Raw genomic sequence first — 18,862 nt, 5'->3', positions numbered from 1 at the left:
CATGAAGAACAGGGGTGATGTGGTCTCTGGTGCGGGAGTGTGTGAGGAGACGAGCAGCGGAGTTCTGGATGTATTGGAGCTTCTTGAGTGAATTTGATGGTGATCCGTAGAGGAAACTGTTGCAGTAGTCTAATCTGGAGGTGATGAATGCGTGGGCGAGGGTCTCGGCAGCTGAAAATGAGAGGGATGGGCGGAGGCGGGCGATGTTTCTGAGGTGGATAAAGGCTGTTTTGGTGATGTGTTTGTCGTAGGAGAGGGTTTGGTTGAAGATGACACCAAGGTTACGGATGTGGGGGGGAAGGGAGCACTGTAGAGCCAGCGATGGTGAGGGATAAGTTATTGGTGGATATGATGAGGGATTTGGGGCCTATGACGATGACTTGTGTGTCTCTCACAGACAGGCGAAAATCATTATGTGGTCCCATCCAGTCAGATTGATGTTGTGAATTTAATAAAAACACGTCAAGACATGAAAGAGTGCCTTAATAATGTGAAGAACATTTTTTTTCTGGTCCAACATGGTTATTGGTAATATTGCTGTGCATACACAATCACAACCTGCTGTTATTGTCTGCGATATGAGCCCACTGGTTCATTTAGAAAAAAACAAAAAACAAAACAGAGACAGCTGATGGAGACATGATGAAGTCCCACAGGCTGTGAAGTAGCTTTGACCCTCAGGCTTGTTTTTGTCTACGTAAAACGTCAAGGCGCTTGCTTTGATGGCCTCTTCCTCTTGCTCTCAGATCAGCCTTGAAACGCTGCTGGGGTCAGGAAAGGCTCAGAAACAGAGCTGACCTCTTTTCATCCTGTCGGTCCAATTATGACATCTGAACTTACGGCACCCTGGGTGAAACTACTATGCAATATTTTAGTAATAATAATCTGAGGACCCCCCAGACCGATGAGGTTTTGTTCACAAAATAAGCTAAAAATCTAAATGTGCATTTATTATATGGTTTACCTTCTTTATAATGTACCTCAGATTGCAGGCTCGGGTAGCACATCGAATTCAGGAGCTGGAAAGTCTGCCAGGATCTCTGCCCCCCGACCTGAGGAATAAAGCCACAGTGGAGCTCAAGGCACTGCGTCTGCTCAACTTTCAGCGGCAGGTAGACAACTGTCATGTTTCATGTTACAGAACAGAATAAGAATTCTCTTTTTGAAAAATTTTGGATTCCTCAGGATAGAAAACGAGAGTTACAATGAGACACTATATACTGTAAAATAATGCAAAGATACTAATTTGAAATGGAATATTTTGACAGTTTAATTGTTGTAAAAGTTGAGAGGTGATAGTTATTCTCTTTAGTTTTAATGGCATCGAATACATAAATCTCAATAACTTTGCATATTTTGTAACTTAAAATATTTAATTCTGTTGGATGACATGTTTGTTTTCTGCCTTTGCAGCACCTGTAGATTTATAATATTTTCTTCTAGCAACCTCTCACTGCCATACTTTAAAGAGCCAACTTGTAAGCCATTGATGTAGTAAATACATTGACTATGCATTCTAAAGAACAGTTTCATTTATCTACTGTTTTGCGTTTTGAAAATGTATAGATTAACTTTGAGTAAAGTTTCTACGGTTTTCAAATACCTGGAAATGGGATGTCCCCTGTTTTATCTTAAGCTGAGACAGGATGTGGTGGCATGCATGAGGAGAGACACCACTCTTGAGACGGCCCTCAATTCCAAGGCTTACAGACGCAGCAAGCGGCAGACGCTGAGGGAAGCTCGTATGACCGAGAAGCTGGAGAAACAACAGAAGCTGGAGCAGGAGAAGAAGCGTAGACAGAAACATCAGGTGAAGCACATTGGAGTTTGTATGATACAAATCCAGTCTAACACCCTTATTTCAAGGTCTAAAGTAGAACTGATCATTAGATGGTGTTGGATTGGATTTTCTTTTGGAACCAGAACCGACTGCTAGGAATTTTAAAGTATCTCAGCATTGGCTTCACTCTCAAACCCTTAGACATTTTTTCCTGAGCCTCCAGCGTCTTTTTTTCAATTGTTTCCAATGAGTGTTCACATCAGAAAGCGGGCATCTAGAGAAAAAGCACAACCCCAGCTTCTTTTTGGTGAGCGCTACAGCTTTTTTGTGTAGCCGCTCTGAGCGCTCAAGATGAAAATCTTTCAACTTTTCAGAAAGACGCTGTTGAAGTCAGCTGCACTCTTTCCCAAATGTATGATATACCCTGTAGTTTTGCCGCCTACGAAAATCCGCTCCTTATATTATCGGGAAACAAATTATCTAAAAGAATATGCAGTAAAAAGTGTAGGTCATACAGCGGCCGTTGTCAACAGACTGTTGTCACAGAGACAGGAAGGACGTGCTGCACTTCTTATCAGTGCACAAAAGCTTCATGCAAGTGCTTCCGAGTGCTTTTCTGCCCGGTAAAAACGCTAGGTGGACACAGGGCCTTAGACTGCATCCACATTAGTCTTTGTATTTAGCCAATACAGCATCAGCACTGTTTTTCAACATGTGTTATTCTAGCTGCAGCATCAGGTTTCCTTGAATGCTTTGGAAACAGGTGCTTTATGATACAAACACAACCATCAATCACTTTGACTTTGAGCTGATGTTTTCTTCAAGCTTCAACTGGCAGTTAAGCTGAAGAGACAGGGAACACATAAAAAGGGACATCAGTATTCTTGTTTTTGACACTGGGCATCCCCACTCAAAACAAAATTAAACAATGTCTAAAAGTTGACGGTTTCAGAGCGACAGCATCAAACGCTCCATCCATGCTGAAATGAATTTGTTTAAAGTGGAGCCTGACAGCGCAGCGCTCCGTGATTCTTACTTGTTTGCTCTGCTTTCAAAATAATATTTATACCTCAACTTGTTTTTCATGTGTTGTTTTTTCAGGAATATCTCAACAGTATCCTTCAGCATGCTAAAGACTTCAAGGAGTACCATCGCTCAGTGTCGGGTAAAATGCAGAAACTCACCAGAGCTATCGCCACCTGGCACACCAACACCGAGCGCGAACAGAAGAAGGAGACTGAGAGGATCGAGAAGGAGAGGATGAGGAGACTGATGGTGAGGACCTAAAAGTCCACATATATTTTATGTTGCACCTTTGCAAAATAAGGTTTTCCAGCCATAAGAGCAGAACACTTGAGATGTTTTATCTTCAAAGTTATGCAGGTTTTTGTGTCAATTTAATTTGCATCTGCAGGAGGTCAGAACAACATTATTTTGTAACACGTTTAACTGACCATATATAGATATACTAATGGCAGTGAATTGTCTGAATAGATGAAACACACAGCATAGATTTCAAACACTGAATATAAAATGAAAGGGAAGACATTTCTACCTTCAAAGCAATCTTTATGTTTCCCTTTTTTTTGTCTTTCAATGTTTTCCTTCCTTTGGAGTTAAACCAAATCTGTGACACTGAAGGGATGCTGTAGTCCAATCCTGTTATTCTTCTAGTACAGACTGAGGACATTGGCAGATACAAGACACTTTGAATTAAAAACAGATAGCAGTCTTTGGAATCATCCTCTTAGCTACATGTTATAATACAATTTAAATGAATACCTGTCAATTTACCTACTGAAGGTCTGAGAACAACACAGTCTCAAACACAGTGAGTATGTTTTATAGTGAGGGTTCAGGACTTTTGGTTCTTTCACAGTCAGGGTTCTTGACCTTCTCAAATATTGACCGTTCAAAACAGGCGATTGATCTTCACACACCCTCTCATACTCAGTATATATTTGTTATAGGCAAATATGGTTTTAGTATTTGCACTGATCTGCTATTTTCTATCGATGTGTCAGCACACCAGAACTGCTTTAATTGAATAACACTGAAGACCTTCTGACTTTGAAATGATGTTAACAAGCTGATGATATTCATTTTTATCCTAAAGTCGTTTCAACCATTAAACTTCTGTCACCCTCCCCCACTCAGGCAGAGGATGAGGAAGGCTACCGAAAACTGATTGACCAAAAGAAAGACAAGCGTCTGGCCTACTTGCTGCAGCAGACAGACGAATATGTGGCCAACCTCACAACCCTGGTGTACGAACACAAAGCTGCCCAGGCTGCCAAGGATAAGAAGAAGAAGAAGAAGAGAAAGAAGGTAGGGCATCGAATGATGGTGATGATTCACGGAATTACCTTAATGTTAATGGATGTCACATTTGTCTTCTACTAGTTCCTGAAAAGCAAAGTTTGTCTCCAAGGTTAAAACATTATGTTGTTGTTTTTCTCTGAATTTTCCTGTTGAGTGACACACCATCAATGCCAGATATGCACTTTTTTGAAGTCCTTCTCTCAATGCTGTCTGGCCTTTTCATCCTGAGTTTGACATTCAGCTTCAAACCCTTTTTCCTTACATGACAGACATATTTTCTAAATCAGCCTGCGAGTTGTTCCTGCAACTCCCGTTTCTGAGCGCACCTCAAGTGTGTGTGTGTGTGTGTGTGTGTGTGTGTGTGTGTGTGTGTGTGTGTGTGTGTGTGTGTGTGTGTGTGTGTGTGTGTGTGTGTGTGTGTGTGTGTGTGTGTGTGTGTGTGTGTGTGTGTGTGTGTGTGTGTGTGTGTGTGTGTGTGTGTGTGTGTCGGGGCAAAACACGACACAGAGAGCAGAGGAGAACTGTAAACGCGCGACCATGTAGAGACAGAAATGACATGCTGTTGTGTAAATAAGATAAATAACATAAGGCTATTTAGTTTGTTTACTAAAAGGACGAGGTATAGACCTGTTCTATAGGAAAAGTATCCGTATGACTTCTGTTGTGATCTGGCGCTATATAGAAAATAAAATGAACTTCACCATCAAGGGGGGCGGGGGTGCCGTTGGGGGGGTGGGCCGCCCCCCTAATATAATGGTAGGGGAAACACTGCCTTCCATAAACTCAATCCAGCCCTGAGATGGAGAACCAACCATAGCGACATGAGTCATAACACATGACCATTATAATCTCACGGTTCATTATTTCGTTCAATTCAAGCCTCTTCAAGAATGACAATGTGGTTGCTGTCAAACCTCACTCGGCCTCCTCCTCGTGATGGAAAGCTCTGAAAGGGTCTCACATTTTTGCGACACAGTGGGCACATCTCTTCACCTGATTTCACACCTGCTGTCATAGGCCCAGAACTAATCATTGAACCAGCACCTGCAGAGTTTCTGTAGAGGTTCATGACATTGATGCCAGCTAGTTGAATAGACTCATCTTGTGGCGCAATATTGTGTCACCTCAGTCGAGCATGTGTAATGAAGATTCTGATAAAAGCATCTTTTAAAAAGAAGAGTATTTTTAGCTGCAGTATGAAGGAGAATACAAAGCAGCCCACATGACCCCTCATAACCCTGTGGAGCTTCGACTTTCTCACTCTCCTTTTAAGAGGAAAATTTAGGAAATTACTGGAAGAGACTAAAATCATGGAGCCACAAATACTAATAGATGCTGGTGTTGCTGATGCTTTTAAACAGCACAGTGCTTCACATTTATATATAACTTGGATGAAGTGTTTGCTTAATGGATTTGTGTGTGTTTCTATGTTTGTTGTGTAGAGGGTGGATGGAGACGGAGAAGGCACCAGTGCGATTGGACCCGATGGAGAGGTGGGCCCAAGTGTTTTATGTTATCTTTTCATTTTGGGTGTTTTATTTGGCTGGTTCAAAGCAAACCAGGGCCAACCCTATAAACATGAAAAACTGTCCCTGATATGTTGAATGAGTGAATAACATAGTGACACCCTGGGTCCAATGTTTGATAAAGTTTGAATGTTAATTCAATTGTAAATGTTGGGCTGGGAAAATAGAAAGAAGAAGAAAAACAAAAACAATTTGGCATTTTAGTTAGTATAGATGTGTCAGTTTATCACAGCAGAAACAGCCACACAGCTTGTAAGAATGACCGTCTGAGTCAATGACTACTGAAGTTCCAGCGTTGATTTGTCTTCTGTTAGATTGTCCTCTTTTTCTTCAGCTCTTTTAATAGGAAAAGGTCCTGAATAATGTCCTCAGAAGGCTTTAAGCTTGTTTATAGTCACATGAGACACCAGGGCAGGGGCATCTAAGGCTCTTGATCTACTAGCGGGAGAAGCATCTATGCTCAGTGTTTGAAGTAAATGAGCTGCTCAAGACGTGGAATTAATTGTAAACTTCAACTATTCATGGAAATGTTTTAACTACCGTTTTAAAATCCCTGAAGAGAGAGTATAATGAACAGCTTGTTTTTTTTTTGTCTTATAAAAATTGTTGTATTTTCAATGCGATGGCTCAAAGCGGCACAAATCTTCACGATCAAAAGATTCCCAGTCCATTAAATTTCCATTGTTTTTAAGTCTCAGTGAAAAAGCATTTTCTGGGGGTCCATAAGAAATGTATACAGTATAATGAAATGTTGCAATTAAAACTATAAATGTGTAATTACTAGTTCAGCCCAGCCACAACTTTACCTGTTTTTTACTCGGTGCTCTCATAAAATTTATTTGAAAACAAATAGCCACTACTGCACACTGTCAGCCTCACAAGTAAATTAGAGCTAGAGGGAGGTAGCTGTTGGACCATTCAGCAGATGTTAAGAAGATGATGAGACAGACGTTTACCTCAGGCATTGGTGGAGTGTAAATATTGTACAGATTCCAATGGAGGATGTAAATTTTCTTTGATCATTGCTGGATCTGTTAGCAACTGTTAGCCAACACGTTTGCTGTATCATCTTTAAAAGGTGATGACGTTTGCTCACAACTTGTTCCTGCTGTCCATGAGTGGCCAAAGGTTATAATGCAAAGTCACATTCAAACCTTTTCACAGATGGATCTCATGATTTAATTGCTTTTTGTCATTTGAGGATATTTAACCACCCAGTGGATGTTGTTGTGTTGATAATTATTGCTCTGCTGCTGTGAGACCAAACCTGTACTTTACCTCAGTCACTAAATGTCCTCCTACAGAGACAAAACATATTTTGAATTTCAGATGAAATAAAAAGCAATTATCCTGTCAGCAACAGACTGCTCCCTGGGTGACAATACAACCCAAGGTTATTGAACCTCTGGTAAATAATGCAACAGAAAATATATAGAAATCTGCAGTGTGTAACTTGCCATACATCAATCTAATTATACTTGTCTAATTAAACACTACATTTCTCATGATTGATTATTAGTTTTATTAATATTATTAATCATGTTCCTTTAGCTTGTGTAAATTAACAACAGATTCACATCAGCACTTGAAAGAATTCACTCCTTCAGAAACGTCTCCTGTTGAAGTAATCCTAAACAAACTGTAATTTTCTGTCTGTCAACATTTGTTCCATATGCAGCCATAAACAGCAACCAGTCTGCAGCTTCTGATGTTAAAACTCATATAGATTTGTGGAGATGTTTTACTTCTCGTAACATTATGCTTCAGCCTTTCTGAGACATGCGAGCACAAATGTACTGAAGTGAAAAAAAAAAATTGGTTCAATTAGAAATACATTTATCAACATTTTACAAACAAGAGTTCAGTTTTGTATCCGTCCACACGTTTCTCCTTGTGGTGTTTTTTGCTCTGCAGCCTATGGATGAGAGCAGCCAAATGAGTGAGCTGCCTGTCAAAGTGATCCAGACGGAGACAGGGAAAGTCCTTCAGGGAACGGATGCTCCTAAATCCAGCCAGCTGGAGGCCTGGCTTGAAATGAACCCAGGGTGAGTATGCTCCCCTCTGCACAGACCTGTCATCAACCTTGGGAAACTTGGGAAAGGAATTTCCCAAGTTTCTTGTTCAAATGCACAAACACTCGCAACACTAGGGCTCCCAAATATTTACTTTTTTATTTTCTCTATGTCTATATTTCTACATGCATATAGCAAATCAATACATATATCTTTGGGAGCCATAGTGTTGCGAGTCTTTCTGCTTTTTATTTAGTGTTTCTTTTATGACTCAGCACCTGAGTAAGTGATACGTGTGTGTTTGCTGACTTTTTCTGGACTAAGTTTCTTGCTACATAGTTCTTCATGCTGATTAAGTGCTTGAAGAAGCATTACTTTTATGTGCACGCTGTTACTGATAAACCCAGAAGTATATTGCCACTTCAGGGAGGGAAAACAATACTGGAGTGCAATGATTGATTTACCTTCACTGCTGCAACCAGAGAAAGGTTTGGAAGACACCCTTTCCTAATCAGAGTCAAAATATTCAAACAGAAAGATAGATAGAAGCTTTATTGTCATTGTATAAAAAACACAACAAAACTTTGTTTGCAGCATCCCTGTACAGCAGCGTTTGCAAACGAAAGGTTAAATATAGCCTGAGTGGATCCCTTCAGTGTAGCTGCAGACAGAGGACTTAGGATTTTCTTTCATTTTCATAACAAAGTACTGAAGCACTAAATTGGAAAACAAAAAATAGAGACAAACTATGTGATGTTGAACAAATGAATTATCTCTTTTAGTCTGAAAAAACCCACCAGGAACATTTTCTTACATGAAAGGTTCTTTTGAGTCAAATATATTCTTTAGGCTTTTCTCAACCTCATCCATTCGTACTTTTGATATTAGGCATATTGGAAATATGTGTGTTTATTAATCACATTCCTTGCACTTATATGGGGTAATAACAAAGTATCTCATGTTTTTTTTTCCAGGAACATTCCCACCAGTATTGTCAACATGTTGTCTGTTACTTAGAGAGTCATTCAATATGACAAGTTTTCTACTTTTTTAGTTTCAAACCCTTTGTTTCTGTTTGTCTTTGACTGAATTATCTGCATTTGTCTTTTGAAGCACTTTTCATTATCAGCAGGGTTTAGACAAATAAAGATTTGAAGTTTCACAAGGTTGAGGGAAGAATCCAATGCCTGCACGTGTTGGTACCTTGCTGCTAGTAAATTTTGCTGAAGCTCTAAATGTTTTTGAACATTTCTCTCTGTTCTTTCTTTTTGCCTTGTTTTCCTCTTTCAATAACCAGGTATGAAGTCGCCCCTCGGTCAGACAGCGAAGAGAGTGGCTCAGAGTACGAAGAGGAGGTCAGTGACTTTCACAATTATGAACTCCCTCACAGGAGACTTTTCTCTCCTGCAATTGGTCAAATCATGCAAATGTTATTTAATCTAAATTAGTGAACATGTCAGACCCCCCCACCCCACACACACACACACACACACACACACACACACACACACACACACACACACACACACACACACACACACACACACACACACACACACACACACACACACATCCAAATCCACCAGGGGGCTGTAGCTGTATTCACTTTAATACAGCTGCTTCTGAACATTTCATTTGATCTCCATCAGAGTTACTTACGTGATCTGTCTTTTCTTTTATTGCTTTAAGCCCGCGATCAGTCATGTTTTATCAAATTTGCCTTAAAGGAGGAAGAGGATGTTCCCAAGGCAGAGGCAGAGGAGAAGACGTTAATCACTCCAAACAGAGGGGATGAGACTGTGGTGGCTGCCGAGCACGTCATTGAGTATGGTGTTCCTCCTCACTATCGCTCAATCTCAGAGATTACCTTGGCAGGGCTTGTAGTTCTCTTGTCCTTGAATTGCATCAGTTAGAAACAAAGATGTACTTGTCATATTGAAGGTGGAATCATTGACTCCTGGCTCTTGTTAAGCCTTGAAACAAGGCAAAATCAAAACATTCTAAAAAAAAAAAGGCATCTTAAACACTGTTCAAGGGTTTTTTATACTCTTCTTTTTCATGTTCAGTTCTGTCAAGCAGGATGTGGACGATGAGTACATCGTTCCTACAGGACAAACCGAATCCCACTCTTACTACGGCGCGGCCCACGCTGTCATCGAGCGAGTGGAGAAGCAGTCATCGCTGCTGATCAACGGCACGCTTAAACATTACCAGGTACAAAGATTCACGTACACAAATAGTGGTTGCTCTCATTTTTCAAGACTGTTGAGACAACTTTTTGACATTTTTATTGCTCACTTTTGCACGGAGTTTGTTCTAAAATCTGGTTATATATCATTTTTATATATATTGCAGTGTTTCCCCTACCATTATATTGGGGGGTGGCCCGCCCCCCCCCCACCCCCCTTGAAGGTCAAGAAAGACCTTTATTGCCTTTATTGTGGAAATAGGATAGTGGATACAGTCGGAAATCAGGGAAAGAAGTAATTTAAGGATACCTTTCAGATAGAAAAGGATAGCTGTCATTAAAAGTAACGCATGAACACCAAGGTTCCAAAGCTGTAAACCTAGGGGAAACACTGTATTGTGTTTGCAATGGCTTTCAAATTGAATGTTTTGTCAAACAACCTTTTTTGATTGATGAAACAGCCAAATGCAATTATTTTCACATCATTTATTTTCTATTTCCAACTAAATGAGTCTTGAATGCAGAAGAGCATTTTTCGAAACCTTCCTTCAAATTTTGGATAATAGCTTGTCCTTGAATTAATCAGCAGGAACAGTTTTTAAATGGCTCCATCATTTGAGCCTTCATACTCCAGAGCAGGAGGGAAGCTGCTGTCATGGATTTAGATCATCTTCTGTCTGCTCAGCAACTAAACGCTCAGTCATTCAATGAAGTTTAAAGACAGCTATCTGCTCAGAAGAACAATTCTACCTCATTATTTTCAAGCGTGACACTGTAGTCTTGTCTCTGAGTGTAAATGGCAGTGAAAGATGGTTTAGTACTAGAGATAGGGAACTGGCAATTGGATGCTGCCAACATTTTGTTTCCTCTCTAACAATCAGGCTGCTGTGGAATCACTCCTCTGATATAAGCTATAAATGAGACACTGTGGCAGCTCCCAGAGGAACTCAGCTTTAGAATAATTGGACAGCGGTTTGTGTGTAAGAAATAAAAATGAATTGCCCTCAAGAGTTAATAGAAAGATACAGATTTATACATGACTGTATTCAGTCTATTATTACTTATTAATTCAACCCTAAAACCAGCCTGTTTACAGATGAATTAGCTCCGCTTTCTGCTGTCAGGCACAACATGCAGTTGGTAATTGGTTGGCAGTTTCCTTTTCGGCTGCCTGTGTCCTCTTGGCCTTTTCCTGTTTCTCTGTACTGACTTAAGCTGATTGTTTTCTTCAAGCCGCAGGGGAATAACACAGTTGATATTTTGCTACCTTGTCTGAATCACTTGGGAAATAAAATCCCAAAGTGGCAATGCGATCTAATAGCATTTTCAGAAACCAATTTAAAAGACATTCAATTTCCTTCTTTTGATGAATGTAACGGTTTGTATGTTTACACCATCACAGGAAGTGGAAAAGTCCTTTTAAAATGATTTTAGATCGTTTCAACTCCTTTCTTTCTCTCTTACTGTGCTTACAGTATAACTAAGTTCTTTTTTTATTCTCAAATGCATGTCTGGTTTTACAAAAACAATTACATGAGAAATATTAATGGAACTTTTTTGATAATCAAATAATCTCTATTCATAAAGTTCAAGCAAAAAGGCAAAATATCCTTTTTTTAAAGTTTTTTTTGGGGTTTATGCTGATGTCCCCCCCCCATCTTATGCCTCCTATACTTTACAGTAGAAGACTTGAATTAACACCAAGATTAAGATATTTGAGACTTTGCAGAGACAGGATATCTTATTACAGGGTCACTTGATACTAGACTACAACAGGACTCCAGTTGAAACAATTTCCCATCCTGCTCCTGGTAGAAACTAACAAGAAAAAAACGAACTTTGAGAAGGAACAGAGTTGTGCTGTGATTTGTCTTGAAGCTTGTGAAAATGGTGAGCAGGATTGAAAAGGCAAACTAACACACTTTCAGACTTATTAGAGGCCGTTAACCATGTCATGCTGCAAATTCTTTCATGCACACAGGATTTTTTAACATATCAGCAGTTGTGTGACCTCCTGGTCACAAGCAGCACCTCCAACAATTCAGCCACCTGGTTTTCTGGCTTCTTTTACCAGTGCTAGTTAGAGCCCAAGTACTAACTGTTGACAGGGGTGATGTCATTGAACATCATGATTTACATCGCCCTAAATAAATGAAGTTTAGTGGAAACATGTTAAGATGGAAGAAAAAACTTTCTTAAGACAAACAGGGCTGAGTTTTATGATCACCCAAGATGACACAAGCCCTCCCAGACTGCAGCAAAACGTTCATAAATGTATTCCAACAATTGTCTGTAATAGTGACAATGCTTGAAAAAAGTTGATAGGTGAACAACCAGCATTATGGGATAGTAAATTGAATCTCTCCACTCAGACAAAACAAACTATTTGAGAATGTCAAACTGACATATTTCATTATTTGTCTGATAATTATTTAAGGGACTGAATGGCAGTTTAATGAATGACCACAATAATCATTATGTGCAGCCCTATTTTAGGTAGCAAGGTGATCATTATGGGATAGTACATTGAATGCCAAGAGTGAGACAATCTATATTATCTTATAATCAATCTTAAAGAATTGATTGGCATTTCAATCAAGGACAATTATAGTCTTTATTTGAAGTGTTCTTGCAATTTTGCCTTTAAGGCTGTCACAACTTCAATTGACAGGACATATTTAGCAAGAATGAGCGGAAGCCACCTTAGCCCCCAGGAGAGTTTTTTTCTCCATGAAAAAAAAAATCCTTCTCTTTTCAGATTGGCATGCCTGCCCTTTAAACAAGGTGACATTTCTCCTCTGAAAACATTTATTCTTTTTGACATGCAATTAGATTCAATGGGTAAATTTCCCATGACAGTTTCCTTGAACACAACTATGTTTTGATCTGTATTTTTTAAAGTATTTCATGCCCTGCAGGAGAATATGAAATAGCTTTTAAATGTGAAAAAACCTAAAGCATGCTTGTATTTTTCTCTGATATCTAGGTCCAAGGGCTGGAGTGGATGGTGTCCTTATACAACAACAATCTAAATGGAATCCTGGCAGATGAAATGGGGCTCGGCAAAACAATCCAAACCATCGCCCTAATCACCTACTTGATGGAGTACAAGAGGATCAACGGCCCCTTCCTCATCATCGTTCCTCTCTCGTCAGTACCCTCTCAGCTTGCATCCATCAGTTATCACACAGTGTTATGACGTCCTGAAACATTTTCAGCAAGGGAGCGATGTACACACTTCAAAATTACTCTAGGATATAATTTTAGATTAAAAAAACACCCTCCTTATTAGTCCAAACCACAACATGGAGCTATAATAGAGAGCAGAGGAGTCAGGAGTCCCATCCCTGATTGGGATACAGATGCCAGTAGCAAGCAATTTAACTCAAATTATTTTCAAGTGTCAGGTGTGAAAAACTCATCTGCCTGCAGAGAGGGATGAATCAAAATTAACAGCAACCACAGACCGTCTCAAGAACAGCAATAAGTTATTAGTCAGATAACACCGGACTCAGAAGGGCTGTATTTTAGCTTTGGACATACACACTTTAAAATAGCTGTGGTATACAAAGTAATTATAGAGAAAATGAGGATTTTAACATATGACTGTCAAGAAACCTAGCCTATTTATTACTGCATTATCAAAACTATTTTTAAATAATGATATGGATTTAAAAAAGGTGAAATCTAAAACATGGAAAATAAATAAAGTTATACAATGCACAATGCAATAACCGCAGGACACATGCTCATCTGAATTTTTAGTCTTTCTGGTTTCCCACAACTTTTACCAGAGGAAAGCAATGTTCTATCATTAAAGTGTAACATTTCTAACCTGCCTCCTTCTTAAGCTTTACTGTCAGCTTCTGGAAATTGTCAGAATTATTCAGTATTGCTGTTCATTTTTCAAACCATCATGAATCTACAAGGGTCCCCGACATTATATATGTCTTGTGTGTTGGAGACTCCCATTCAGCAAATAAACATTTATTATTAAGTGTCTCCCACAGAATAATGGGGTACAGTGTAGTGTCTGTTGAAATATTTAAAATAATGCATTACCTTTATCCTAATCCTTTTTATGAATTTATGTAATTCTAGGAAACCTTAATTTAGTGCAGTGTTTCTCAGCTGGTGGGGTCTGGACCCTAAAGTGGGTCACAGGGCCGTTTTCAGTGGCTCTTGAAGGTGTGCATGGAAGCAAGTTTGATTGTAAAATATGCGGAAAAATTTGGGTCGCAATTTTTCACGTAGGCGACAGTGGTGGGTCCTGAGGATCAACCAGTGGAGGAATACTGATTTAATGTTTACTCCCAAACTTTTTTTATTCTCTCAACACATGCACATACACACACACACAATTGTAGTTGGCATCATTCTCCCACAAAAATGATAAGAAAAAACAAGAATGCTAAATCTATGTGTGGGAAGCACTGCTGAGAAAAATAACCGAGCCTATGAACTAGTTTGAGCTACTGCTTATTCTCATAGTGCAGTGATATGAGGCAGTAGAGACAAGGAAAATGTTTGTGTTGTTTAACTTAATATGGAAACTAGAGCTTTTATTCATGGCTGTGTGTAAGAAAATAAAGTTAGGCTATCTTCTATTGTCTACTATAAAGTTGTGAAATGTTCTTGTGGGAGCAAACTAAACTTACACGTGCCATCAATATCTTTGAAAATATTTTAGGACTCACCCTTACAACCCTTACTCCAAATCTCTGTAGGAACTTTTATCCTATGGTTCAAGTGAGAAAGATAAAGTTCGGTTTTGGCTGTTTGAAAATCATGAGAAGAAAAGAATATGGCTCTTAAATCATTCATTCATCTTACCGGTAAGAAAGTATGATTTCCCTCGCTATTTTTCTACCCTTAATCCCTTCAAATTCTTCAAACACAATCCACTCAAACCTTTGCTTTGAAGCAACAGGAGGCAGGCTCTCCAGAGTGGACCGGGGTTGTAGTTGTTTCAAATCCACTCCCTGTTAAAAGCTTCAAAGTGGAAAATTCACCTGCGTCATTTCACCTTCCTTTAACATTGCAGGCAATTTCACCCACTTACCTTCCGTAGATTAAGATTGCAGGAGGAAACTGTGTGATGTAACGCCCACGTTTACATTTTAAAACAATTTTTTTGTGGCTTTGATCTTTTCATTATTTATGACAGATGCATTGCTTCTAGTAGTTGAAGTAAAAGATTTAAATTAGAGCTCTGGGCCACTGTGTTGAATTTTCTTTTTTAATATGCAAAGTGAACTTATGTGGAGGAAAGCTTCACACCTGCCCTCTGTCATTCAGAGACGTGTGTTGGGAAATCAAAGTTAATGGGCAGAAGAGATTGATATGCCAACGGGGGCTGAGTTTTTAACAAAGACCTCTGTAAGAAAAATCTCCAAGTGAGCGCAGCAATCAGTTTTAAGTCTTTGGAAAGCTATCGCACTTTGACACCAAAAGGCATTTTCTTTTCTCCTGATGTTATTCCAAGACGTGTGGCTCAATGTGCTGTACTCTTCAATGAGCTCTCTCTGTGTTATTTTATGTTACTTAAGTTGCTCCTTCCTCTCCATGTTTGAGAGTCAGAGTGATTACCTACTTGCACCAAATTGATATCCGCTTTCTTCTATGTCAACCCGACATGTCAATCAATCAATCAATCAATCAAACTTTGTTTGTATAGCACTTTTCATACAACAAATGTATCACAAAGTGCTTTACATCAACATTTAATCAAATAGCAACAACATGACTCCCTCCCGCAGCCCTATCCCACAATCCGAAAACTAAGGTAAAAATAACTAGATAAGAACAGGTACTGAGGAAATGCTATCATTTATTCTAAATGAGGAAACACAGGAGTTTGAAAATGTAATAAAACTAGATGAAATGAGATTCAGTTAAAAGCTCTACTAAAAAGGTAGGTCTTAAGTTTGCTTTTAATTTTTTTTACATTGTGTTCTGCCCTTAGGTCTCCTGGTAAACTGTTCCACAGACGTGGGCCGTTGTAATAAAAAGATGCCTCACCGTAGGTTTTAGTTTGGACACGTGTGGTCATTTTATGCTTGATTTTTTTTATTTCCAGGACTTTGTCTAACTGGGTCTATGAACTCGACAAGTGGGGACCGACTGTGGTGAAAATCGCTTACAAGGTAAGACGAAACATTTTTTCTTTCTCATGTAAGATGGTCTGAGTTCATTTAACTTCCTCACAACAGTTTTTTTCTCTTTGTGTCTCCTCCCACATGAAAGGGCACCCCTGTTTTGCGCCGTGGGCTTGTGCCTCAACTCCGCAGCGGGAAGTTCAATGTCTTGCTGACCACCTATGAATACATCATCAAAGACAAGCACATACTGGCCAAGGTAAAAAGAGATTCAAGCTTTTTCCTCATTTTTATTTTCTCATTCGGCTCTTTGTTGCATTTCTATTCAAAGGTTACTGCAGAGAGTCAAGCGGTCTCTTTAATCCCAAGTCTACAAGTTAGGCCCAAAAAGTCAACCATACATTTTTAACATTTTTTGACATCTTTGTGAGATCGTGTCTCTTATGTTATATTTTTCTAATCCTTTATCTAGTCTAAAATCTAATTTCCTGTAAACTCCAGGGACCTGTCATGTACCTCATATTGAAAGTTCCCCACAACTCTGAAATCCACTTGAGGTTAAAATCAAACCTTTTTGCCCAAACTTTTTTTGCAACGTTAATGCAAGTGCCAGGGTTTTAAAAAATGTGGATTTTCTTAGCAGTTGCAGCACTCTGTGTGAGCTGTAATTGATTTATCGACTTTTTGGGCAGATCTGGGATTAAACATTGTAGTAGTCAGACCTACATGTAGAAAGATGATGATGATTTCATGCAGTCTTAGCTATGCTTATTGTATTTGGCTTGAATGTTAAATAAGAGTCTGTTTTTGGTGTTGAATGTTCAAATGTTCTGGCAGATTCAAACATAGGTGCTTTATATGTCATGTTAAAAGTTGCATTAACGACCACACAAAGTACATTGGGAATACACAGGAGGTGAAGTAAATAAGAAGAATCAGTACCTCTTACTTGCGTTCACTCTCTGAAAGTCATTTCTTTGCCCTCGTGATTTTAATGTTTATGTGTTGGTCCCTGCGTATTTTGTGCAGTCAGCCTGGGACTTCATTAAAACAGATCACTCAAAATGTTTAGGTTTTGATGTGAAGGACTTCAAAGAGCCGGCATATAACTGACTCCCAAACTCACCAGTACAATCTAACTCTTGTTTGTCTAAAGACTTTGTAGTGTAAGCGTCACCTTTTAACAGCAGCATCAGTAGCAGCTTCAGTTTTCTACAAGGGTCAGACAAGATGCACTGTGGCCACCTGCTATAGGCAGACTGCACTGACTGCAAGCAGATGAGAAAATAACCCTACTTCTCACTTTATTAATTACTGCATGAATACACATTTTCTCATGGCTTTATTGTCTCAAAAACTAGTTTGGTAATTTATGTGGCATTTTAGAGTCAAAGACAGGATGAACCAGGGTTTCATTAAGTGCCTGGCTTCCTGTGATTGACAAGATGCTAATTCCTGGATGGAATAGGCTTGTTTTTTTAAGTCTCTGGTCAAGTAAACACAGGAGAATCACCTGGAATTAAACACATTTACTAACATGAATGACTAGAAAACAATGGCTATAATAACTCCTGTGTATACATGATGGTGAAAGTGACTTTAAAATTGTGCCTAATGCGTTCCTTTGTTTCCCAGAGTCAGACTTTTATTCTACAGTGAAAAGTGTTTATATGTTTGAAAAGAGAAGGAATGAAAGACTTGCAGAATGAATGCCCCTGTTTCGGTCTGTTACTACGTTTTATTAATTCTGTCCAAGCTGCAGAGAGTCTATTAAACATTCAGCAGCACTAGGCTGAAACAAATGTTTCATGTTTCATGGTAATTTGTTCACATATTTAAAAAAAACTGCACGCACAAACAGGAATTATCAGAATATGAAATAAGAGAAGGAATAGAAAAATCTTGTTTGTATTCAGCAGTGTTGTTTACCCTGAAGGTACTCGCAGTAGGAAAATATAATGTTCTAAACTGGAGCTGCACCTGAGCTCTGTTGTGATCAATATTTCAAATTCAAATTCAAACATGGTTCTCTCCGTGTGTTTCTCTATTTCAAAGTGTAGGAGCAAAGTTTTAAAAAAGTCTTCTCCCATACACAGATTCGTTGGAAGTACATGATTGTGGATGAAGGCCACCGCATGAAGAACCACCACTGTAAGCTGACCCAGGTACTAAACACCCACTACGTCGCCCCTCGCCGTCTCCTCCTCACCGGTACTCCGCTGCAGAACAAGCTGCCCGAGCTGTGGGCTCTGCTCAACTTCTTGCTGCCCACCATCTTCAAGAGCTGCAGCACCTTCGAACAGTGGTTCAACGCCCCGTTCGCCATGACAGGAGAGAGGGTAAATACTAGCAGAAACAGCCTGGATGTAAAGTCTGCTTTCCAGTTTGTTGAAATTATTTTGAAGTGGACAGTAATCATACAAATGGTTCTAATGGTACAATATCTACATCCTTATTTACTAGCACACTGCCTTTGTTTCACCAGTCGTCCCAAAAAAACAAACAATGCCAGAAAAAATAATCAGGAGGAGTCAGTCAAACAAACTGTTTATGTGGAATTTCAACAATTGGAACATATCTCCTATGTTATACTGTATATTTTCCAGGTGTTTTCATTGTGGCTCTTGTTGTTTTATGACATATCCCTTTGACATGTTTAGGTTGACCTAAATGAGGAGGAGACCATCCTTATTATCCGGCGTTTGCACAAGGTGCTCCGCCCCTTCCTGCTGCGCAGACTGAAGAAAGAGGTGGAGTCTCAGCTGCCAGAGAAGGTGAGATTCAAGCTGAATATTTGTGCTCAGGTTTGATAAAGCATGATTTAACATGTAGCAGGGTTTGCAGTGTAGAAACACATTGATGTTTCATGAAGGTAATTCATTTTAATTAGAGTAAATGTACTATATTTTAAAGTCAGATAAAGTAAATATGTTCAT

The 18,862-nt window shown here is 39.2% G+C and overlaps 1 protein-coding gene across 4 annotated transcripts in view; it reads left to right on the top strand.

Moving 5' to 3' along the window:
- The window catches only part of smarca2 (SWI/SNF related, matrix associated, actin dependent regulator of chromatin, subfamily a, member 2), a 62,431-nt gene that overhangs the window by 12,471 nt on the left and 31,098 nt on the right, over positions 1-18,862 (top strand). For all 4 annotated transcript variants that reach the window (XM_065947677.1, XM_065947671.1, XM_065947678.1 and 1 more), the window contains 14 exons: positions 986-1,112; positions 1,637-1,810; positions 2,882-3,055; positions 3,938-4,108; positions 5,545-5,595; positions 7,543-7,673; positions 8,938-8,995; positions 9,368-9,465; positions 9,707-9,854; positions 12,815-12,978; positions 15,908-15,974; positions 16,075-16,185; positions 18,023-18,265; positions 18,587-18,700. In XM_065947677.1, the coding sequence (XP_065803749.1) occupies positions 986-1,112; positions 1,637-1,810; positions 2,882-3,055; positions 3,938-4,108; positions 5,545-5,595; positions 7,543-7,673; positions 8,938-8,995; positions 9,368-9,465; positions 9,707-9,854; positions 12,815-12,978; positions 15,908-15,974; positions 16,075-16,185; positions 18,023-18,265; positions 18,587-18,700 (1,831 nt within the window). The remainder of the gene's footprint in view (positions 1-985; positions 1,113-1,636; positions 1,811-2,881; positions 3,056-3,937; positions 4,109-5,544; positions 5,596-7,542; positions 7,674-8,937; positions 8,996-9,367; positions 9,466-9,706; positions 9,855-12,814; positions 12,979-15,907; positions 15,975-16,074; positions 16,186-18,022; positions 18,266-18,586; positions 18,701-18,862) is intronic.

Source organism: Labrus bergylta, chromosome 2 (genome assembly GCF_963930695.1).
Source record: "Labrus bergylta chromosome 2, fLabBer1.1, whole genome shotgun sequence".
NCBI classification, from domain to species: domain Eukaryota; kingdom Metazoa; phylum Chordata; class Actinopteri; order Labriformes; family Labridae; genus Labrus; species Labrus bergylta.
The sequence above is the reverse complement of the archived record's forward strand: the minus strand, read 5'-3'. Positions and strand labels throughout refer to the sequence as shown.